At 39.6% G+C, this 24,340-nt stretch overlaps 1 protein-coding gene across 3 annotated transcripts; it reads right to left on the bottom strand.

The window, feature by feature from the left end:
* Positions 1–4,356: 4,356 nt before the first annotated feature.
* Positions 4,357–22,993, bottom strand: LOC121681928 (deleted in malignant brain tumors 1 protein-like). 3 transcript variants are annotated; one of them, XM_042061890.1, is made up of 13 exons: positions 22,850–22,991; positions 11,319–11,515; positions 8,191–8,328; positions 7,939–8,083; positions 7,406–7,604; positions 7,078–7,219; positions 6,667–6,822; positions 6,509–6,564; positions 6,238–6,413; positions 5,755–6,155; positions 5,485–5,581; positions 5,203–5,380; positions 4,357–5,114 (listed from the first exon to the last, which is right to left on the bottom strand). In XM_042061890.1, exons 1-13 carry the CDS (start codon positions 22,970–22,972, stop codon positions 4,945–4,947), a joined length of 2,178 nt encoding a protein of 725 aa, XP_041917824.1. In that variant the 5' UTR covers positions 22,973–22,991; the 3' UTR covers positions 4,357–4,944. The 3 variants fall into 3 exon arrangements, with proteins under 3 accessions (XP_041917824.1, XP_041917823.1, XP_041917822.1); XM_042061889.1 differs by lacking the exon at positions 22,850–22,991 and adding an exon at positions 11,724–11,861; XM_042061888.1 differs by lacking the exons at positions 4,357–5,114; positions 5,203–5,380; positions 5,485–5,581; ... (7 more) ...; positions 8,191–8,328; positions 11,319–11,515 and adding exons at positions 14,465–15,175; positions 15,262–15,439; positions 15,544–15,640; ... (7 more) ...; positions 18,475–18,612; positions 22,414–22,607 and having other exon boundaries at positions 22,850–22,993.
* Positions 22,994–24,340: the final 1,347 nt, after the last annotated feature.

The raw sequence follows: 24,340 nt of genomic DNA, 5'->3' as shown, positions 1-24,340 counted from the left end.
AAGTAGTGTAGCAGAATGAAGTGGTGCAGTGCCCACTTTTCATTCAAGCACAGGTGGCTGCATCGTGAGTGGCTCTTGGTAGCCAGATATAGTACAACAGTGCCTGTATTTAAATTCAAGTACCCTCATTGTGCTATGCCAGACGTCAAAGGCCCGCCCCTTTTTACCTCCCTGACAATTGCCATCACCGCAGGTATGATCGCGCTTCCTGTGATATTTTACTGATAGTCTTTTTATATTGTTACTTACACTTAGTGCTTTGTCGTAGAGTCTCCCCCTCCCCGTGCGGCATCGGCCTCCCGCCGGCTGGATGTGCGTCCAGCGCAGTCCCCGGGTATGTTATATCCATTTGTACAAAGTAAAGTACCATAAAACTCCAAATAATAGCCCGGGCTTTTATTTTCCCAAATCGCCAAACTGCACCGGCTAGTATTAGAGACAGGCGTCTATATGAGCCTTTAATTCCCTTTACACAAAACTTTTCCTCTGCAAAGATGGAAAATATTATCGAATTAATTATTTCAAACACACTGAATGTCTACCTATATGACTAGGCTATCTGATGACAATTACGGATCATCATTCATTTAGTGTTGAGATGTTGTTCATTGAGTGAGATACAGTAAGATCCAAATAGCATAGCCAGAACAGATGAAACACATTTTAAATGTAAACTACAAAGAGATCGCATCACACTGAAGGCTCATATTTTGTCACTAGCAAATAGCCTATATCGGTCCTTTGTCAAATACAGTTGCATTATCAGCCCTGACCAAAACCGTTCAGGAATTATTTATGCAAAAGTGGAAAGTGCTCCTTTTCGACACGAATGAAACAGCATGAGAGAGCATGAACCATATTGTTTCTCCCGTTTTGTATTTGCCAAATTTGACAACAGTCTACATTCAAATCATAGCCTACTTCCAGGCGCGCGGGAACATATTTTTGACCAGGGGTGCTGAATAACAAAATAATCATGGATGTCCGACGATTTCTCCCCCAGCATATGATTCGAGTTTAGACAACTAAATACGCCATTTCACCGCCGTGTATGAGTAGGTCTAAGAGTGAGAAGTTTTATAATGCCCTGGGCAGCCACATTCCACTGCAACTATGCGCAGCACTTGCCACTCCGACTCATCAATAAAAACTGTCACCTGTCCCATAGAAGCACACTTGACTTTACATAATTAACCTATTTCAGTAGGTTATATAGCCAGAGAATGTCCGTAGACGGGCTCTGATATAGCCTAGTCTAAGGTAAATTCCTTTTCTGACTTCTTTCTCTTTATCGCCATGGCATTTAGAATAAAGAATAACGTTCGCGAACCGTTCTGGTTTTGTTGCCAGCACAAGATGAATTTAACGATGACGAAGTCGGACATATATATAGGCATAGTTCATATTGGAAAAAAAGTTATACAATTTGGAACTCTAGCTTTTCCCGACCGCAGTCTTTTAATGCCATCTAATCATAACGTGCGCAGTCTGCGCCATACGTAAGCCCAAATCACACCCAAGATTCGCAACGAGATGAGCAGCAACTTCATGCAACATTCTAAAACCTTGCAACTGTGACCAGACATGTGAATGCTTTGCGACGGCTTGTAACGACGTGCAACCTCTAATTCACACTGCTGTAACCTCCTTTCTGTAACGGTTTCGTGTCATTACGAATCTTTAAACAGACGATCTGACGGGTTTTAGAAGATTAAATACAACCAGAAACTAAAAAAAAAACCAGACCAGGCCTCTACTGGAGAGCGGCCTTTAATCCAAACCTGTAGCCACGCCAGGCGTTTAAAAGAGACAGGCGTCTCTTAGGGACTCGGCGATTATTTGAAGTTTTACGGTACTCAAGTAGTTCCTGTTTTAAGTGAGTAGTTTGTGTGTTCCAGGGATCACTATGTAGCAGGGGTGCGGCTGTCAATTGGCTACATCGATAAGAACTCTGCCGCTTTGTCTACGACTTCTTTACGTGCCCGTCTAATCAGCACCACTGGTCCCACAGTTAATGTGGCCTGCAGCTAGCTTGTCGTAGCCTACGCTAGTGGGATTACGCATAGAGGCCTTGGGCTAGAAGGCCGCTGGAACTCATTCGGGTGCTATAGCGCTCGTTATGAAGGAATGGGTGTTTAACGAACGGACCCCACTTTATTGATTGTTCTACTCTGTTCTGCGTTGTATCGTGTTATTGTCTGTGTTGTTTGTAGCCTATGTTTGTCTGTCTGTTACTTATACACTTGACTGGAGGCCTTTTTCCCTAGTGCTGTTGATGATCGCCAAAGTGTTGACCTTGGTTTTGTGATTTGTCTTTCTGTTTGCACTAATCTATGTTAATTTGTGTTGTCCTCACTAAGGGGAGGCTGTGAAGCTGCGGATCCTTAGTGTGACAGTTTGTTTCATTGGTTGTTTGTTTGATTTACTTTGTTACACTTTAGATGTGTCATCTGTAATCCTTGTCCGCCCCTTCTGTTTAGGTGCTGAGAGCCGAAAGTGGGAGCAGTTCCTGGTGGTGATGGGTTCCCATCTTTGTGTGCTGTGACATTTGTCTCTCACTGAGTGTATCATTGCCGTGTGTGTGTGTGACCAAGCATGTGTGATTGGGGTGCCTCCTTCAGATACTCATTATTAGCCACTGCCCTCCCACCGGTAAGCCTCAGCCCTCTTCCTGTGTTATGTGTATGTGAATTTACAGTGTAAACATAAATTATTTTTTTATGGAACCATGTCTCTGTCAGTTCTACGAACCTGAGTGCCTTACTGGGTTAAGGATACTGATCTCTGAATTATATCTTTGGGTGCAAGTCCCATCGTGGCGTAGTCAGCTATTGTATAAAATCTATACCACTTGCCACAGTAGCAAAGCAGCTACACTCTGGAGGTAGGATTTTAAAAATGCTAGGACTAGCCACAGTCAAAATGGAAAAGGCCGTAGGCCTACTGTCAATTTGCCAACGCTGAGAGACAGCATGACTTCAGGAACATCTCAAAGTACTACAACTAAACAAATGTTCCTCAGTAACAGTAACACGCGGCTTACTGGAGGCCCATCTAACCCAAGCTGATGATGCCCCTCTTCACCAAGTTTTAGTAAATCTCCCTCTGGAAGGGGTGGTGTTATTACTGCACTGGATATATGCCAGTTCACTCTCAAAAGGTTCACTCTTGCCTATGAAGTATGGTAAAAAAAACAATGTAAGCATGAAAGCCATTGCAGACGCCTAATATCCAGTAGGCTTACTAATATATCTTTTGATTTAAATCTATTGTCAAAAACATGCCACACCTGTGATTGGTATCTGTGCCAAGCGTAAATCCCTTTCGTTTTGCTGCACTGCATGGTGTGTGCCATGATGTGAATTTGAACCAAAGCATCCTAGTTCAAAGAAAACAATTAAACCAAGAATTCACTGTTTAAATTGATTTTAAGAAGTTTTAAGTACGTTTAGTTGATGGATGCAGGCAGGGATGTTCACAAATCCAGCAAAGCCATGGTAGCAATACTGGGGGGAGACATTTTGAGCATTGAATATTGGGGGTGGGGTTATGTCCCCCTCAAGGTATGTTACGATTACGACCTTACCATTAGGCGGGGATCACATTAGCCAGCGGCAAGCGGCAGGTTTCCTATTGTTCTCTATGGTTCGGCAGAGGAACAGGCAATGATGGCGTAACGCTATCGTTGAACAAGCTGAGCGTTGAACTTGGTTCAACTTTCAAAGCGCAACGCGAGCGTATTAAATTGACAAACCGTCTGTGTTGCTTATGAACAATATAAAACTTATTATGGTCTGAGCGTTGCGTTACGTTTGTGGCTGCCTCTTGCCGCGGGCAGATGTGATCCCGCCTAAAGGCAATGAAGGAATGAAACTTCATGTTGAACAGGAGGAATCCACATTTCCCAGCTCATTAAACGGTTAGTCGCTAAAAAAATAAAATGTATTTCTTCAAAATGTTGCAATGAGAAAGTTACACAAAATAACACAAATAGGTAACACAAATAGAACTTTAAAATCCATTGCACAAAATTCCACTCTCCACGAATTTCTGTTATGATGTAGGTGAATGGACTTCTTAGGATGATTTGAAAAATGTGAATCAGAAGTGGAAAATCCACAGCACAAAACTCCACTGCACTTTGGATTCTTTTTCAGTCTGTCAGGATGTATTGTCTAAGAATGACCAGCAGACTATTTATTATCCTTTACATATCAGATTTCAGAACATTGCAAAAGCTTCAATCAATGAAAATTCTATAGCATTCTGAAGATCAGTATTAATTTCATATATTTAGCTGTCATATACTTTGTAACCTTTGCAGATCAAAAATAAATTGTTGTGAAGACAAAACACTGTTGGCTCCAAATAGTTTTATTTCCTTATTTGCCACACAGAAGAGATACATGTAGATATGTGTAAATTGTAAACATGGATTAATATTTTGCCACAATCAAGTTGCAGAAGTAAACCATTATGACTACAGTAAACCACCACCAGCATCACTGGGAAGTTTAAGTATTCATGCTTGTGAGATTATTAAAAAAATACCCACGCTAGCATTAGTTCCTTTAATGTCCCTGAGTATGAAAGACACAATTGATTTATTTTAAGACATTCCAGAAACTGCAGTCTTAATTTTTGCATTACCTAGAATCAGCCCTATAAAGTTTACCTTTTATTGCCTGCCTTTTTCCCACCTTAGTGAATTTATTTAAGCTCGAGAAATTATTGCGGGTTAGCCCTCATTTAATGAAATCATTTTAATATTTTGTCAGAGAGTTAGGGTTAGGGTTAGGTTAATGAAATCATCTTAATATTTTGTCAGAGAGTATTTGACAGTTTTAGTTTGGTCATCAAATTATATACAGAATGTGTATTACAGCATGTGGACATATCCTGTAATTATTATTATGTGGCTTATAAGGCAAGGATATAAAGATCTTAAAACAAGAGGCTCTGTTGGCTGAGGGTTCGGTATCTGCGATTCCGGTAAAGTAGGACTCCCACCAGCAGCACAAGTGAAGCCATGAGAAGAGCAGCAAGAACAAAAGTAGTGGTATTTGTCTGCTCATAGAAACTAGAGCCATCTTTGCTGGATGCTTGCTGTTGACCTGTAAAAAGCAGATGGTTACATGAAGAGCCTTCTTTATGTGACTCATCTTTCAGAAGTCCAGTTAAATGTGTGCTGGCGTGACTTACCTGACCGATGTTGAGCATCTCTAGCCACCCGAAATGGACCCATAGTGAGGAAATGGCTAGCTGTCTCGAGTCCGGTCCCTCGCTTACGCCTGCGAGAGGCATCTTTCACGCAGCCCTGAGCACACCTGGAGTTTGGGTTGCCTGCCTCACACAGGATCACTGAGCAGCTAATAAACACCTGTCCAGACAACAAACAAAGCCACACAGAGATCATGTGTTAGTGAACACAGGACACAATACATTAAAGGAGATATTTTTAAATTATTACATTTGTAAACATACCTCATCAAACTCTCCTGTGAACTTAAATGCTTGGATCTCAAAGTTATAATTCATTGGACCGTGTGGAAATTCCGCCATGGTATCATCAACAGAGCACCTTCAGGTAGATATGTTTTTTTTGTGAAAGGAACATATGTTGGGCCTCTCATTTGACACAACAATAACATCATGACATTAAAGCATATGCTGAACAGTTTTCTAGGAGAATCATGAAATCGTGTGATCATGAAAGTAAGACAGTTAAAAATAGAACAGGATAAGAAGTCTTACCCATTACTGATTAAGTCATAGTAGACAGGGCCCCTTGGGTTAACTGTAGGTGTGGCTCTGCAGGACTCCACAAACATCCTTGTGTTTGGAAGTGCGGAGTGAGATTTGATGCCCATAAAGATCATGTCCAGCAGTTCGTACTCTACGGGGAATGATGCAGGGGCCATTGCAGTGGTGAAGCTGGCGTCCGTAAACGCTTCAAATGTGTAGCCGAAGCTTCCAAAGCTGGCCTCAGTGAAAACGTAGTCTGATTTTTTGTTCAGATAGTGGCTATTGATATTCATAACCTTAGGGTACTGACATGAGAACCCAATTGTGACATGGCCCCTCCTAGTAATGATTTTGCCAGGTTCATCGAATGAGGTGATGACATTTTTGAAAATAATGTAATCACCTTCTTCCTGAAGGAAGGAAGGAGATTTATGTGATTGGTTATATGTTTACAGAATAAGCAAGTAAACTAGAAGAATAAAGTAAACATACCTCCATCTGTGTCCCACAAGTGTTAATTGATATTGTGCCCATGACATGTGTGTCATTGGAGGTGAGCGAGCAAGAAGGGTCGATCATATGAAGCCATGTATCATTTATGCCCGGTATGGATGTTTTATTCACAGTAATGGTCATGATGTTCTCCTTGCAAGAAACCTCCCCATTACCTGAAAACACGCATTGCGCACATGTAGTTCTACATACAGTATTCCAAGTTTGAAATTTGTTCAATTGGCAGTTACATGGACAGGTGAAATCTTACCTGTCAGTGGCAACGACTGTCCTACCATCACCACAACACATCTCATCTCTGATTGGCTGCAAAGATAATGGCTAGGTGAGTTTTTAAAACTGTTTAAAGTATGACAGTAAGAGAGATAAATGATCAGGGCTGATGACTGGACACATTCACATCCTCACCTTGTCGCTGTGTCTGCGGTGAAACACACTGGAACAGAGCGATGGAGATCACTCTGCTGTGGTGTCCATTCCAGCGTTGCCACAGCAATCCCATTGCTCTCACTGGTCAGTGATTTGGACATATTCTGAGGCCCACTGATCTGGAAGTCTATGATTCTGTGAAGAGGACTGTATAGTTAGCAGCATTTCTGCAACTCTGTGCATTGTTCATAAAGAAATAACATCAAACAGAATGTGGTGTTCATTTTTTTTAAAGTCAAAAGACAGTGAATGGCTCCAGAAAAAACCCCAACAGGAAACATGACAGGCTGTAGGCTGCCTTGCCCTAATTTCAGAATTGCACCTTCGAACTTCGAAACATTCTGCAATCACATTTTCAGGCCAACACACAACACAACAGCACAGTTTAACCTGGTTTCTGTGGATTGTGCTCGGAGTTCCAGCTGGAATCCATGTCCAACAGCTGCCATATTAATGTCTTCATGCCAAGGTGTTGGAGTCAGGAACTGTGGCCTTGTCTTCCCAGTTAAGCAGCCTTCCGTGGGAGAAAGAACTGAGGCACAAAAAACACTCTCAGAAGTGTATACACCTTCATTTCTGCACACACACACACACACACACACACACACACACACACACAGACACACACACCACCCCTATCCTTTAAATTGTGACTGGCACACATTCAGTCACATCTTACATCCTTATGATGCGGTACTGGTCACAAAGACACCCTTACCCTCCACTGTAAACTGCAAGGGGATCTGGCTTATCGGTGATGGATTTAGCATTGCAGTCTTGTTGAGATTATGCTTGACGGAAGATGTCCCATCTGTGTACGTGATTGTAATGTCTTCTTTTGGGTAATCCTCCAAGATCATCTCAAACACATGTGTTCCAACAGACAACGAGCCATTGCCATTTAGAACACAACGCTCCTGTGAATATATTATACATGTTATTATTTGGTTGCTAACCTCCAGTAATAGATGGTATCTGTTTTTAGAATCAATATCAATATGCAGATATTTGAATATGCTGTTGTTTATGATCAACTACAGTCACTTTCGTCTTTTGCTCCACTTCTCTTCAAGTTAAAACAAATTCACATAGCAACCAGTGTAAACTTCTATATGTCTATATTTTTCTTCTATACTTCTATAAGTATACTTTTTCATATTTTTTGGTATGACATACCATTAGAAAATGTATCTTTATCTGCCTGCACACAATTAATTACTGAAAACTGAAAAACAAAATTGCAAATCAGACCTGGTTTAGGTTGATACTTGGATGAGAGTGACATGATGAGCATGATGAGTTCCCCCCTGCCTCTGCAGAAAATTTGCATCGCACCTCATCATCATCTGGGTCATGGACCAACAGCTCAATGTTCAGGGGGCAATTCTGGGGGATTCTTCATTTGATTTGTTTTTCAAAGACATGATAGAGACAGATTTCAGCACTGTGGCAAACCCAGTGACATGATATAACACATCCACATAACTATCAAGCAGAACATACCGTAGCCTTGGTACTGTTGCAGAGACAGGTGATCTGTTTGGCCTGTTTGTGTCTGTCCGTGTTCCCACATCAACCAGTGTGGTCAGTGACCAGTCACGTGCCCCATTTACATTAGAATCCCAACAGCATCCTGAATCCCTTTTAAAACCAACCACATGAAGAAAATGTTCAAATGCTGGTATATATTAGCTAGGCCACACCCACCTAGACGTCCTTTCAGGGAGGGACACCATTATCCACTAATGTTTCCATCGGATCCCAAAAAGGTCAGGGCAAACAGCAATCAGTTTCGAAATCGAAAGTGGCTGTGGTAAACAACGCCTGCAAACATCAAAAATTGCTGTCAGAAGAATGTGGTAATTTATGTACAGTAAAGGTAGGCCTACACACATTGTTCCCTGACTGCCGATGCTCTTTATTGTCAGTTTGTAAAGTTTGAGTGTGTGTGTATGTGTGTGTGTTTGTGTGTGTGTGTGTGTGTATGTCAATTTCAGTTACAGCAAAATACACCAACAAAAGCATTTTAGTATTTTAGAATCAATCTAAGAAACAATCCGATCTATTCTAGCTTGCACCATGCTTCACTGCTATTGTAAAGACGTTTGACCAAGTGAATGCATCTCTGCAGAGGGAACACATCGGCTCATGTGTGATCATCTTATCAACAATAGCATTCCACCAATGCTCGCATTGTCAAAACAGGTGTCCCTGTAAGAAAGATTCTCTAGAACAGTTAGGCTAGTTGATGAACCATGGTGTAACAAGCAGAGTATACACACTTTCTGCACCTGCCTATGTAGGCATATGACTTGAGCTCATAGGCTACATAATGCAAAGTTTTAGATTAAGTCATTTTCACAGTATATCGACAATGATTACAAGGACATTTAGCTAAGCACACTAAGTAATAAACACTCAGCAGTCTTTGCATTGCATTGACTCATGGACTAGATAGCTTTCTAAATAATATGTTCTAAAAAATAGGGAAATATTCTGTAACTTTTCTTCAAGATTATTATTTGTTGTGGTCAATAGCACAATAGCACAATCACTTCCAGCTGCCTCAGGATGGCAATCTGCCAACAATAAGCCTGATCATACCTCATTTTTGACCAACACACCCATGGGTGCACAGATGAGTGCAAATTTATATGGTATATTGGTGACCTTTTTTAAAGCATCCAAAAATGACTCAGACATATGGCTCTAATCGCAAGATAGGACTCTAAGTGTGGATCATGTGATAATAAAAAAATACAATTCTCCCCTGCTCACATGCCATTTGTAAAACAGAGGAACTCTCCTGCTTCAACAATGTAAATATACAACCTCACATTTTAAACTGAGAGGGGTGGCCAAATGTGAGATTGCCTCAATCATAAACTGAGCTGCACCACCAGTGTATGGTTTTGAGCTTTTGTTAAACCAGACTGGCTTCATTGTTCGTCATTTTTTCATCGCCATTCAGTCCCTTAAATTACATAATTGATTCTTGACACAAATTTAGATCAGGGATCAGCATCTTGCCACACATAGAAAAGCTTGAGAGTTGAGATGAAAAGTTGAACATCTCAATCTTAAAGCATGGGAAAGGTTAGCTGTAGATGGCTGGAGCTGATGATACACTAGGCAACGATCTCAGGAGTATTGTTGTTCGGGCACATAAACAATGATATTGGGCGACCAATGTTTTTCTGGAGAACTCTTACAGGCAATTGATTTGCATCATCCAATAGCACACAATAGTTGTAGGCAAGTGAAATATAGCCTACAAATAAACTATTACAGAATAAACAGACAAGAGGACATTTTTTACAGTTAAGAACAAAATGATTCATACCCCTGGAAAATATTTTCAATGTTGATTTTCTCTTTATCAATATGTTTGTTACACTGAGATTCTGGAGGAAAAGATCAGGCAGTGTGCAAAGAGACCTGCCCCAATAGGCATCATTGGACCATTAAACCATACAATGATCCAAAACATACAGCCAAACAAGTCAAGAAATGGTTAACAAATGATTATTCCAACCTCTCATTGACACTTTTCCAGAGCAGTCTACTGCTGGCTGCTTTTACTGCAGCCAAAAAAATGTTAGTCAGCCGATGGAACTTCCCACATGTTATGTGTAGACGTCTATGGGCTCTATATTGGGATATTATATCTATGGAAATCTCAACAGCCCGTATACATGGGGCCAGATCACAAACTCTAATGAGGTGGAACCATGCTTTTGAGGAAGTCAAAACCTTTATTGCTGATGGTCATGTCTAAGGTGCTGTGTACTGTTGTTTTGAAATCCCTTTTTGTTTTTCTTTTCTTTAAAATAATTTAACTTTTTTTTACTGGAAAATATGTTATGGGGGTGGAGGGTGGGGGGAGGGAGGTTGGAAATTGTTATACCTCTGTATTTGTTATTGATTGGGAATATGTGCATCATAATAAAATAAAAAAAAACAATTGATCAAAAAAAAAAAAAAAAGAAATGGTTAACAGAGAACAATGACATATTTTAGAGTGACCCAGCCAGAGTCCAGACCTCCAGTGATGGCAAATAATCGTTCCTGCCTCAAAACCCGGATTGCAGCTATAAGGTGCGGTCTACAATCATTTTGAAGACATGGAGCGGCTTGATACGTATTATAAAAACCATTTTGAGAGCTTTGATTGCAAATAAAGATGTTTCCAGTTATTATTTTAAGAGGGTATTATAATTATTATTATAATAATTGTGGACACGCCATTTTTCATAAAAATGTTAAAAAAGATGGAATCAAAAAACAATTGATTCCATGTTTCTACCGCATTGTCTTACAACCTATTGGCATGTGGCAGTGTCATTTTCAGTCAGAACAAACATATTGGTTTAAGAGAAAATCAACATTAAATCAATATTTGCCAGGGGTATAAATAATTTTGTTTTTAACTGTATGTATGGTACCAATTTAATTAACCCTCTCTTTTGTCTAATCTTCTCAAATACACAGTCATAACACAGAAAATGGTAAATTTCAAACCATACACTTCAAACAACATCCAAATGGGTCTCATGATATTTGAACCTATAAAGACAGGTGACACATCATGTTAGTAATTTCAGCATAGTTACAGTAATATAAAAATGTACCTTAAAATGAAAGGTGAATTCGTAGGCACATTCCTTGTCATATGATCCTCAGACTGGCACGAAGCCGCAGCACTTGAGTTGGCTTCATTGGTGAGAACCTCTGACTTAATCAGGGTACCACAGTCGCCACTCTGGCATTGCCAGCTGAGCTGATCGTCACAGCTTTGATTTCTGTACTCCCTGTAATAAAAGTCCACCTACCAGTATGCCACCACATTAACATTAACAGTGTTTTTAGTTAAAAACAATGAATAATGACAAAGATCAAACACAATTTCTTTCCACACAGAATGCAACATTGCATGGTTTATAGCACACCTTGATGTCAGGTTTGCATTCTAGTTAAATGTGCTTTTAGTATTTAGATCAAACAACATAGGTTAATAAACAGCATATTACACGTACCTCAAAGGATCCATCAGGCTTCTCCGTTCCAAGAGAGAAACTCAAAGAGCCCCCTAAGAACCCACTGGCTTTAATTTGGGAAACAACTAACCCAAACAGCACCAATACCGACAGGTGTGCCATGATTACTGGTTACCTGTATCACAGATCTTTGCACTGCATAGAATTGGAGGTGTAGGCGGGTCTCTTCAACAGGTCTGACAAGATTTTTGGTAAATTGCATTCAGGGACAAAGATTACAGGGTGAGCGGCTCCAAACAAATTTATTCATATGCAATAAACCACACTGTTTGTCTTTTTAGGGTTATTGAAAACTGTTTTCTAAAAATAAAATGTATGGGCCACAAAACAATGTGTCAGCCAAAATACTGTCCAACAAAGCTTTGTACTCTATACCCAGTTGTGTATCATTATTTTAAAATAGTTTTTAAAAATATTTTGGATCCTTTCCATAGTATATGCATTCCCATTTTCAGACATACATGAAAGGTGTTGAATTTATTAGGAGGTAGGAGATTTTCCGAAGTGGCAATCAGCAAGCAAGCCTATTTCACACTGCACAGCATGATGCAAGATTCAACGACAGTGTATTTGGCATTTGAAAACGGAGTGCATTACCATCTGCTGGACAGAGGTGTAATGACAAGTGCACCCTTCAGCCTCGTAATGGCCCACGGGTGAATAAGGCGAATAGGGCCATTAAGCAATTAGAATCCTGGGCCAGGTGGCCAGTGTTCCACTGCTTGCCCTGCCCACAGCTATTTCAAAATAAAAGTCCTCACTAAAATAATTCACTTTTAAATAATCTAGCCATTAAACTACTCAACAATTTAACTGTTCAGCTATTCCAACTGTCAGTTATCATCAACTATGCCTCGAGCCAACAATATTAAAGAAACACCACAGAACTTTTTCTCTGTCGCACGCACTATTTGTTTATCCAGCACCAGCTTTGCAAATAACAATGTCCACAGACAAGGTAGAATATGTTGCATGATTTTATGAAAGTACGATGTATTGCAACATGATTAACCTAGCAACAGCCTACCAACTACCTCAAGTACACTAGCAACAACCTATCAACCATTTCCAAGATGACAACCTAGCAACCAACATAGCAACCACCATAATTACCCTAGCAACAGCCTAACAACCACTTCCACAGTTGCAACCTAGCAACTAATATAGCAAACAATGAGATTAAAGGAATTATCCGGAGTAAAATGCACTTTAGATCAATTTACGGATGGTTGGGAGTACATACGTTGAGTTGATATCAAAATCATGTGATTGGGATGTGTTTTGAGAAAGTTCGATTTTACCGTTTTTAGTCAAAACTCGTTAGCCTGGAAGTGACCAGGGCAAGTCATTTCACCGCTACAAAACGCTATTTTTATACCTCTTCTACAGTTCCAAACAACATTACACTTACGTGGTAATGAGTAGAGGGTACCTAAAGCCAAACCGAAGTATCCCGAGGTCTTTATGTGGTCGGATAGAGAGTCCAGAATGAATTTCATCAAGCCAGTACCTTTCCGGAAATGTTGCTGCTGCTGCAGCTGGTGTCTTTAGGGGAAAGTCCGTAGGAGTCGATTGCCGAGCACGCTCTGGAAATTCACAATTTCGTTGCCGTTTTTTTTTTTTTTAAAACATAGTCCAGTATTTCTTTCGAAATTGAAATGAAGTTGTATGGACTGGACTATGTTTTGTTTTTTGTAAAAAACGGCGACGAAATTGTGAATTTCCAGAGCGTGTTACTCCACACTCGGCAATCGACTCCTACGGACTTCCCAAAAGACGCCAGCTGCAGCAGCAGCAACATTTCCGGAAAGGTACTGGCTTGATGAAATTCATTCTGGACTCTCTATCCGACCACATAAAGACCTCGGGATACTTCGGTTTGGCTTTAGGGACCCTCTACTCACTACCACGTAAGTGTAATGTTGTTTGGAACTGTAGAAGAGGTATAAAAATAGCGTTTTGTAGCGGCAAAATTACTTGCCCTGGTCACTTCCAGTGTTTTGACTAAAAACGGTAAAATCGAACTTTCCCAAAACACATCCGAATGACATGATTTTGATGTCAACTCAACGTATGTACTCCCAATCATCCGTAAATTGATCTAAAGTGCATTTTACTCTGGATAATTCCTTTAACCTAGCAACCAGCATAGCAACAACCACAACTAACCGAGCAACAACCTATCAACCACTTCCACAATACCTAGCAAGCAAAATGGCAACCAAAACGATTACCCTAGCAACCAGCCTAGCAACCACTTGAGTTACCATAGCAACCACCACGACTACCCTAGCAACATCTTAATTACCCTAGCAATAACATAGCAGCCACCACTATAATGTCAACCAAGCAACCAACATGATTACCCTAGTAACCATCATAGCATCTGATTTATTTTGCATTCCAACCACCATATGTTGCCTAGCAACAACCTAGCAACCATGTGAATTATCCTAGCAACAACCTAGCAACCACCACTATAACCACACCTCCACCGCGTCGGGGCCCGGTTCGCCCTGTCGGGACTTATTTTCCCAATAATGACCGGTGTTCTATACATTATCCCTTACATATTGGATTTCAGAACATTGCAATAGCTTTTCTGAATCAATAAAAAATTCTATAGCATTCTAAAGATCAGTATTCATTTCAGATATTTAGCTGTCATATACTTTGTAACCTTTGCAGGTCAAAAATAAGTTGTTGTGAAGACAAAACACTGTTGGCTCCAAATAGTTTTATTTCCTTATTTGCCACACAGAAGAGATACATGTAGATATGTGTAAATTGTAAACATGGATTAATATTTTGCCACAATCATGCAGAAGGAAACCATTATGACTACAGTATACCACCAGCAGCATCACTGGGAAGTTTAAGTATGTATGCTTGTGAGTTTATTTTAAAGCAAAAAATACTCAGGCTAGCATTAATTCCTTTAATGTCCCTGAGTATGAGACACAGTTAATTTATTTTAAGATATTCCAGAAACAGCAATCTTAGTTTTTGCATTACCTAGAATCAGTCCTCTAAAGTTTACCTTTGTTTGCCTACCTTTTTCCCCGCCTTAGTGGATTTATTTAAACTCGAGAAATCATTGCGGGTTAGCCCTCATTTAATGAAATGATCATAATATTTTGTCAGAGAGTATTTGACAGTTTTAGTTTGGTCAAAATTCTGCATTTCAATTTAAATTATATACAGAATGTGTATTAGAGGTTGTGGAAATATTATGTGGCTTTAACCATGCCTTCCAGAACTATGGTAGTCTGGAACTGATGAGGCAAGGGTTCTGTATCTGTGACGCCGGTAGAGTAGGACTCCCATCAGCAGCACAAGTGAAGCCATGAAAAGACCAGCGAGAACAAAAGTAGTGGCATTTGTTTGCTCATAGAAACTAGAGCCATCTTTGCTGGATGCTTGCTGTTGACCTGTAAAAAGCAGATGGTTAAATGAAGAGCCTTCTTTATGTGACACATCTTTCAGAAGTCCAGTTAAATGTGCAGGCATGACTTACCTGACCGATGTTGAGCATTTCTAGCCACCCGAAATGGACCCATAGTGAGGAAATGGCTAGCTGTCTCGAGTCCGGTCCCTCGCTTACGCCTGCGAGAGGCATCTTTCACGCAGCCCTGAGCACACCTGGAGTTTGGGTTGCCTGCCTCACACAGGATCACTGAGCAGCTAATAAACACCTGTCCAGACAACACACAAAGCCACACAGAGATCATGTGTTAGTGAACACAGGACACAATACATTAAAGAAGATATTTTTAAATTATTACATTTGTTATCGTACCTCATCAAACTCTCCTGTGAACTTAAATGCTTGGATCTCAAAGTTATAATTCATTGGACCGTGTGGAAATTCAACCAGGGTATCATCAACAGAGCACCTTCAGGTAGATATGTTTTTTTGTGAAAGGAACATATGTTAGACCTCTCATTTGACACAACAATAACATCATGACATTAAAGCATATGCTGAACAGTTTTCTAGGAGAATCATGAAATCGTGTGATCATGAAAGTAAGACAGTTAAAAATAGAACAGGATAAGAAGTCTTACCCATTACTGATTAAGTCATAGTAGACAGGACCCCTTGGGTTAACTGTAGGTGTGGATCTGCAGGACTCCACAAACATCCTTGTGTTTGGAAATGCGGAGTGAGATTTGATGCCCATAAAGAGCATGTCCAGCAGTTCGTACTCTAAGGGGAATGATGCAGGGGCTATCGCAGTAGTGAAGTTGGCGTCCGTAAACACTTCAAATGTGTAGCTGAAGCTTCCAAAGCTGGCCTCAGTGAAAACGTAGTCTGATTTTTTGTTCAGATAGTGGCTATAGACATCCACAACCTTAGGGTACCGACATGAGAACCCAATTGTGACATGGCCCCTCCTAGTAATGATTTTGCCAGGTTCATCGAATGAGGTGATGACATTTTTGAAAATAATGTAATCACCTTCTTCCTGAAGGAAGGAAGGAGATTTATGTGATTGGTTATATGATTACAGAATAAGCAAGTAAACTAGAAGAATAAAGTAAACATACCTCCATCTGTGTCCCACAAGTGTTAATTGATATTGTGCCCATGACATGTGTGTCATTGGAGGTGAGCGAGCAAGAAGGGTCGATCATATGAAGCCATGTATCATGTATGCCCGGTATGGATGTTTTATTCACAGTAATGGTCATGATGTTCTCCTTGCAGGAAACCTCCCCATTACCTGAAAACATGCATTGCGCACATGTAGTTCTACATACAGTATTCCAAGTTTGAAATTTGTTTAATTGGCAGTTACATGGACAGGTGAAATCTTACCTGTCAGTGGCAATGACTGTCCTACCATCACCACAACACATCTCATCTCTGATTGGCTGCAAAGATAATGGCTAAGTGAGTTTTTAAAACTGTTTAAAGTATGACAGTAAGAGAGATAAATGATCAGGGCTGATGACTGGACACATTCACATCCTCACCTTGTCGCTGTGTCTGCGGTGAAACACACTGGAACAGAGCGATGGAGATCACTCTGCTGTGGTGTCCATTCCAGCGTTGCCACGGCAATCCCATTGCTCTCACTGGTCAGTAATTTGGACATATTCTGAGGCCCACTGATCTGGAAGTCTATGATTCTGTGAAGAGGACTGTATAGTTAGCAGCATTTCTGCAACTGTGTGCATTGTTCATAAAGAAATAACATCAAACAGAATGTGGTGTTCATTTTTTTTAAAGTCAAAAGACAGTGAATGGCTCCAGAAAAAACCCCAACAGGAAACATGACAGGCTATAGGCTGCCCTGCCCTAATTTCAGAATTGCACCTTCGAACTTCGAAACATTCTGCAATCACATTTTCAGGCCAACACACAACACAACAGCACAGTTTAACCTGATTTCTGTGGATTGTGCTCGGAGTTCCAGCTGGAATCCATGTCCAACAGCTGCCACATTAATGTCTTCATGCCAAGGTGTTGGAGTCAGGAACTGTGGCCTTGTCTTCCCAGTTAAGCAGCTTTCCGTGGGAGAAAGAACTGAAGTACAAAAACACACTCTCAGAAGTGTATACACCTTCATTTCTACATGTACACATGTACACACGTACACACGCACACACACACACCACCACCACCACCCCTATCCTTTAAATTGTGACTGGCACACATTCAGTCACATCTTACATCCTTATGATGTGGTACTGGTCACAAAGACACCCTTACCCTCCACTGTAAACTGCAAGGGGATCTGGCTTATCGGTGATGGATTTAGCATTGCAGTCTTGTTGAGATGATGCCTGACGGAAGATGTCCCATCTGTGTACGTGATTGTAATGTCTTCTTTTGGGTAATCCTCCAAGATCATCTCAAACACATGTGTTCCAACAGACAACGAGCCATTGCCATTTAGAACACAACGCTCCTGTGAATATATTATACATGTTATTATTTGGTTGCTAACCTCCAGTAATAGATGGTATCTGTTTTTAGAATCAATATCAATATGCAGATTTAAATATGCTGTTATGATCTAAACAGTGATGTGTTAAAATGACACATTGCTGTGTGTGCTCAGGGACAACACATTTTGTGTCAATTTCAACACAGCAATTGCGTGGCTGTTGAAAGGTTAAAGACAAATTTCAGCTATCTAACAAAAAAACCTGTATTTTAACTTTTTAACCTACCCAGCCAGTCACACAATTCATCTCCACATAACTGTGTTGAAATTGACACAAAATTTGTTGTCCCTGAGCACACACAGCAATGTGTCATTTTAACACATCACTTTTTACACATTCTTCTTTTGCTCCAATTCTCTACAAGCAAAACAAATTCTCATAGCAACCAGTACAAACTTCAAGTATATGACATACCATACCATACCATGGTATGACATATCATTAGAAAATGTACCTTTATATGCACACACTTAATTACTGAAAACGGAAAACTGAAAAACAAAATTACAATTCAGACCTGGTTTAGGTTGATACTTGGATGAGAGTGACATGATGAGCATGATGAGTTTCCCCCTGCCTCTGCAGAAAATTTGCATCGCACCTCATCATCATCTGGGTCATGGACCAACAGCTCAATGTTCAGGAGGCAATTCTGGGGGATTCTTCATTCAATTTTTTTTTTTTTTTGCAAAGAAATTATGGAGACAGATTTCAGCACTGTGGCAAAGTGACTTGATATAACACATCCACATAACTATCAAACAGGACATACCGTAGCCTTGGCACTGTTGCAGAGACAGGTGATCTGTTTGGCCTGTTTGTGTCTGTCCGTGTTCCCACATCAACCAGTGTGGTCAGTGACCAATCACGTGCCCCATGTACATTAGAATTCCAACAGCATCCTGAATCCCTTTTAAAACCAACCACATGAAGAAAATGTTCAAATGCTGGTATATATTAGCTAGGCCACACCCACCTAAATGTCCTTTCAGGGAGGTAGTCTGGAACACCATTATCCACTAATGTTTCCATCCTAAAAAGGTCAGGGCAATCAGCGATGAGGGGGATGATGCTATAGTTTCAAAATCGAAAGTGGCTGACAGGAGTTGCCAGGGGAGGGCATTGCAAATCTTGAGGTGGCACGGCAAAACGGGAGGGGGGGGGTATTTAAATTAATAGTAATATAACACATAATATATTAGGACACATAAGAAGAGTTTGGCTCCAAACTGTAATTGGGTAATTGTTATTTACTCAACCAAAACAACACAACTGCAGTTTTATTGATATTACCTGAAAAACACAATTAATGTTTACAAAAATGGATTTATAGCATTTTGGAAAAGAGCTCTTGGCTATATTGTTTTCAAGGCAGTCTCTCTAGGCTACCCATATGGTATGATGTGATCGTGTTTGCATCTTAGGTCAGCCTTTATATTAGGGAAAAATACTTTGTGTCTGCATCCATGTCACCTGAAGCATGCCTGTAGAAATATCTATTAAAAATCACAGTTGATCTGTGCAAGCCATGACCAACTTTTGATTCTATGATTCAGAAAGCAAGTTCATTATTTTGGGCTGCTATAGAACATATTAGAATTTCAGCCCAAAGTAGAATAACATGTAGAATTTTTGTTGCAATTTCAAAACTCGGGATCCGCTTACTGTACAGAGGAATGCTTCATATCCTCGTTCGGTAAGGTCAGCTGTTTATTTCGATATATGGTTTGCTATGTTTTGATCAAGGTGTTTGTGAGATATACCACCAAGACTAATCGGTGTGGAGATAGACCAAGCACTGTGTGCACAATGGAAATATGGAAATATAGCCGCGGCCACGTTTTATTTTTATGTTATGTTTTATTCTCTAGGTATGGTTAAGGGTATGTGATGTTGTGGGGCTATTTTAATTCCAAATGCCAAGGAAACTTTAGTATCCTGGATCCATGAAATAACTGGCCTTTAAAAATAAAAATCTGCCTGCCTCTATGGGAATTTAACATAGGGATGCCAATACTTATGACCCCTGTATTTTAAGGAAGAACATGTATTTAATTATAATACATTTTTCATTCACAAAGAAAATTGGTGTCCTTAAAGGTTGGATATTTCCTCATTTTTTTTATTTAAGGCATTAAGATCAATTTCCAAAAGATGATTTTATATTCCTCTTTTTACTCAACTTTAGCACAGGTGTAATTCTGGAGGTTTGGCACCTCTGCTAAAGTTGACTAAAAACCGGTATAAAAACAATCTGTTAGTGATTTATTGAAATGTCACAATGACAACAGAACAGAACATTAGGAAAAATCCAACCTTGAAGGGAAGCAAATTTATTTAAAAAAAAAAAAGGGAAATCTCATAAAATAATAAATATTTTTTAACTAAAACATGTTGGTTAGATGTTGGTATTTTTTAACTAAAACAATTATTGCCACCCCTGAAAAATCTTATATATAATATATATACCATATACAAAACCTAACAAAAGCATTTTCCTATCTAATTTCAATTTATTTAAGTTAACAGTGTCTGTGAACTTTCAGAAGTAGTAGACTTTCTTTTTCACTCTGGTATGAAAATAAAGTCACACAGAGGCTAAATCCTCTAGTCATTTTTCAACATCGGAAAAACAAGCGAATACACTTAATTTAATTTTAAAAAAAAGTGTGTTGACATTTGTAAGTCAGAAAATATTTATTTCTTTATGAGATTTTCCTTTTTCTCAAAATAAATGTGCTTCCATTCAAGGTTGGATTTTTATTGTGAGATTACAATAAATCACCAACAGATTATTTTTTGTATCAGTTTTTAGTCAACTTTAGCAGAGGTGCCAATAATTCTGGACGGTACTGTATATGTCATTCACAATACATTCCATTTCAATTCCAGTTACAGCAATACAGCTTACCTAAAGTTACATCTGATCTATACTTTTTCAGTATTTAGCAACACACTCATATTTCTTAATCAATTGTAAATAATTCTATAATATTTTTTATGTAATATTGTATTTGTGCTGTAAAATCATGGGCCCTAACTTAACGATCTTTGTGCACATTCTGAAACATGGTGCAAGTGCATTTAGGGTGTACCCAAATCCAATTTTAACAGCAGAAAAATTGGTTGGGCCCCAGGCGCGTGGTTCAAAAAGGTTACATTTCTTCATTAATCAGTGCCAAACCAGGTGAGCTTGCACCTTATAGTGAAGAAGATTGACCAAGTGAATGTATCTAATCAATAATCGCATTCCACCAATGCTCGCATTGTCAGGTGTGCCAGATTCTCTAGAACAGTTAGGCTAGTTGATGAACCATGGTGTAGCAAGCAAGTATACACACTTTCTGCACGTGCCTATGTAGGCATGACTTGAGCTCATAAGCTCCATAATGCAAAGTTTTAGATTAAGTCATTTACTGATCGACAATGATTACAAGGACATTCAGCTAAGCACACTATAGGTAATAAACACTTAGCAGTCTTTGCATTGCATTGACTCATGGACTAGATAGCTTTCTAAATAATATGTCCTTAAAATAATAGTGAAATATTAGTTTTTTATGGTCAATAGCACAATCACTTAGCTGCCTCAGGATAGCAATGTGCCAACAATGAGCATTTTCTTTAGTTTAAACATCCAAAAATAACTCAATAACATATAGGGCTCTAAGCGCAAGATAGGGCTCACATGCAATTTGTGCTTGTGACATACGCAACACACACAACACATGCTTCAACAATGTAAACGTACAACCTCACATTTTAAACTGAGAGAGGAGGCCAAATGTGAGATTGCCTCCAGCATCAACTGAGCTGGACCAGCAGTGTATGGTTTTGGGCTTTTGTTAAACCAGACTGACTTCATTTTTCACCCCCCCCCCCCCCCCCCCCTTCTTATTCTTTTTAGAAATGTAATCTGTGAAATGGGACCTTATTGCTCTAATATTGCTATACAATGATCACAAACAGTTTTCAAAAAGTAAGAAGGTAATACATTTTACGGAAAGGTTTTCCTATTGAAAGCTAACTACTGAATTTAGTTAGTTAGTCAGTTACTTTCAACTACTGAATCTTTGACCTGACACCTACAGTCAACCAGTTTGACTTCATTTCTTTTCTCTCGAGTTCTGATACTTTTCTCACAAGCACTGAAGAAAAACTGAAAAACTGAAGATCCCCATCCAGTCCCCTAAATTACATAACTGACACAAATTTAGGTCAGTGATCAGCATCTTGTTATGCACATAAACAAATAAACTAATAATGGGCGACCAATATTTTTCTGGAGAACTCTTATAGACAAATGATCTGCATCATCCAATAAGAATACATGGAACCAGTTATTTGGTTGACCAGCAGCATTACTCAAACAGTTGCTCTATGTATCATCACCATCACCTTCGCTTAATTCATGGAGGTTAGCCCTCATTTCCAACAATGCCGAGATTACAATCATAATAGAAAATAAATAAAATGGTACACAATAGTTGTAGGCTTATGAAATATACAAATAAACCAAAACTAAATAAACAGACAAGGAGATTTTTGTACATATTTATGGTATCAATTGAATGAACCCTCTCTTTCAAATGCAGTCATAACACAGTGAATGGTAAATTTCAAACTACTTCAAATTTGAACCTAATCAGAGGCCTCAAGAAAGACAGGTGACACATCATGTCAGCATAGTTACAGTAATATAAAAATGTACCTTAAAATGAAAGGTGAATTCGTAGGCACATTCCTTGTCATATGACCCTCAGACTGGCACGAAGCCGCATCACTTGAGTTGGCTTCAAGGATGAGAACCTCTGACTTAATCAGGGTACCACAGTCGCCACTCTGGCATTGCCAGCTGAGCTGATCGTCACAGGTTTGTTTGTACTCCCTGTAATAAAAGTCCACCTACCAGTATGCCACCACATTTGTTGTTAGTGTAGTGTAACTGTTAGTGTAACTGTTGTTAGTGTTATTACATAGTTAAAAACAATGAAAAATAACAAAGATCAAACACACTTTCTTTCTACACAGAATACAACATTGCATGGTTTGTAGCACACCTTGATGTCAGGTTTGCATTCTAGTTAAATGTGCTTTTAGTATTTAGATCAAACAACATAGGTTAATAAACAGCATATTACACGTACCTCAAAGGATCCATCAGGCTTCTCCGTTCTAAGAGAGAAACTCATAGAGCCCCCTAAGAACCCACTGGCTTTAATTTGGGAAACAACTAACCCAAACAGCACCAATACCGACAGGTGTGCCATGATGACTGGTTACCTGTATCACAGATCTTTGCACTTATAGAATTGGAGGTGTAGGCGGGTCTCTTCAACAGGCCTGACAAGATTTTTGGTAAATTGCTTTTCAAAGGGACAGGGAAAGGGTGAGCAGTTCAACACAAATTTATTTATGTGCAATAAACCACACTAAAGTTTGTAGGGTTAGTGAAAACTATGTTTACTAAAAATAAAATGTATGTGCCACAAAACAAGGTGTCAGCCACAATACTGTCCAACAAAGCGTTGTACTCTATACCCAGTTGTGTATCATTATTTTTAAAATAGATTTTAAAATTATTTTTCCATAGTATATGCATTGCAGTATATGCATTCCCACATACACAGGAACGGTGTTCAATTCATCAAGCATGTAGGAGATTTCCCAAAGTGGCAATAAACCACCAAGACTATTTCACACTGCACAGCATGACGCAAGATACAACGACAATGTATTTGGCTTGTCAGTTGCAAACAGCTGCTTATACTTATGCTTATGTTATATCTGGAATCCATGAAGGCACAGTACAACATATGCTGCCACATGAGGCAGCCGTGGCCTACTGGTTAGCGCCTCGGACTTGTTACCGGAAGGTTGCTGGTTCGAACCCCGACCAGTAGGCACGGCTAAAGTGCCCTTGAGCAAGGCACCTAACTCCTCACTGCTCCCTGAGCGCCGCTGTTGTTGCAGGCAGCTCACTACGCCAGGATTAGTGTGTGCTGAGTGTGTTTCACTAATTCACAGATTGGGATAAATGCAGAGACCAAATTTCAAAGAGTATATATTCTTATACTTATACTACTTACTATACATCCAATCAACAAGCCAGGATGTGAGGTATAACAACAAGAAAGGCCCACAGAGGACCACAGAGCCCTAGGAAGGATGACCTATACTGTAGCCCAGGCTACTTAAATAATCAATTTCAACAATGAATTTTCATCCCCTTAACTCTATTTGTGATTACTCAACATAGAAATACATAAAATAGGCCTACATATAACTTAAATTGTAATGCAAAAAAAGACCATTCTTTCTTATACACTTTTAAATTACTTTACATTTCTCAGTTTAAAAATAGGAACACTCAGACTCAGCAATTTCCTCACTCGATATTGGAGACTCACTGACCAATGAGTTCTCACTGCCCCATCTGTTGTTTCAGCTTTAGAATGAACTGTGTTTGCTGTGTTTGCATTGGTTGACACCTAGTTCAAGTTGCCTCGCTGTTCATGTTTTCAGACTCGACCTAGACATTCTGCAGCGGTCCCCAACCACCGGGATCGCGGGACATTCCTAAGCGGGCCGCAGCCTACGACATGAGTTAAAAAAAAAATGCATGCAAACTAAACTAA

The sequence above is a fragment of the Alosa sapidissima genome, chromosome 14 (assembly GCF_018492685.1).
Source record: "Alosa sapidissima isolate fAloSap1 chromosome 14, fAloSap1.pri, whole genome shotgun sequence".
In the NCBI taxonomy this organism is placed as follows: domain Eukaryota; kingdom Metazoa; phylum Chordata; class Actinopteri; order Clupeiformes; family Clupeidae; genus Alosa; species Alosa sapidissima.
Note: the sequence above shows the minus strand (reverse complement) of the source record. Positions and strands in the feature narration are given on the sequence as shown.

Bases quoted from the DNA above. Each gene is read 5' to 3' on its own strand.
- LOC121681928 (XM_042061888.1), bottom strand. From the start codon at position 22,972: ATGGCACACCTGTCGGTATTGGTGCTGTTTGGGTTAGTTGTTTCCCAA. The intron at 17,278-17,463 runs GTAAGGGTGTCT...TTTGTACTTCAG, and splicing joins CTTGCAGTTTACAGTGGAGG to TTCTTTCTCCCACGGAAAGC. The intron at 15,440-15,543 runs GTACGATAACAA...TTGTCTGGACAG, and splicing joins TCACAGGAGAGTTTGATGAG to GTGTTTATTAGCTGCTCAGT.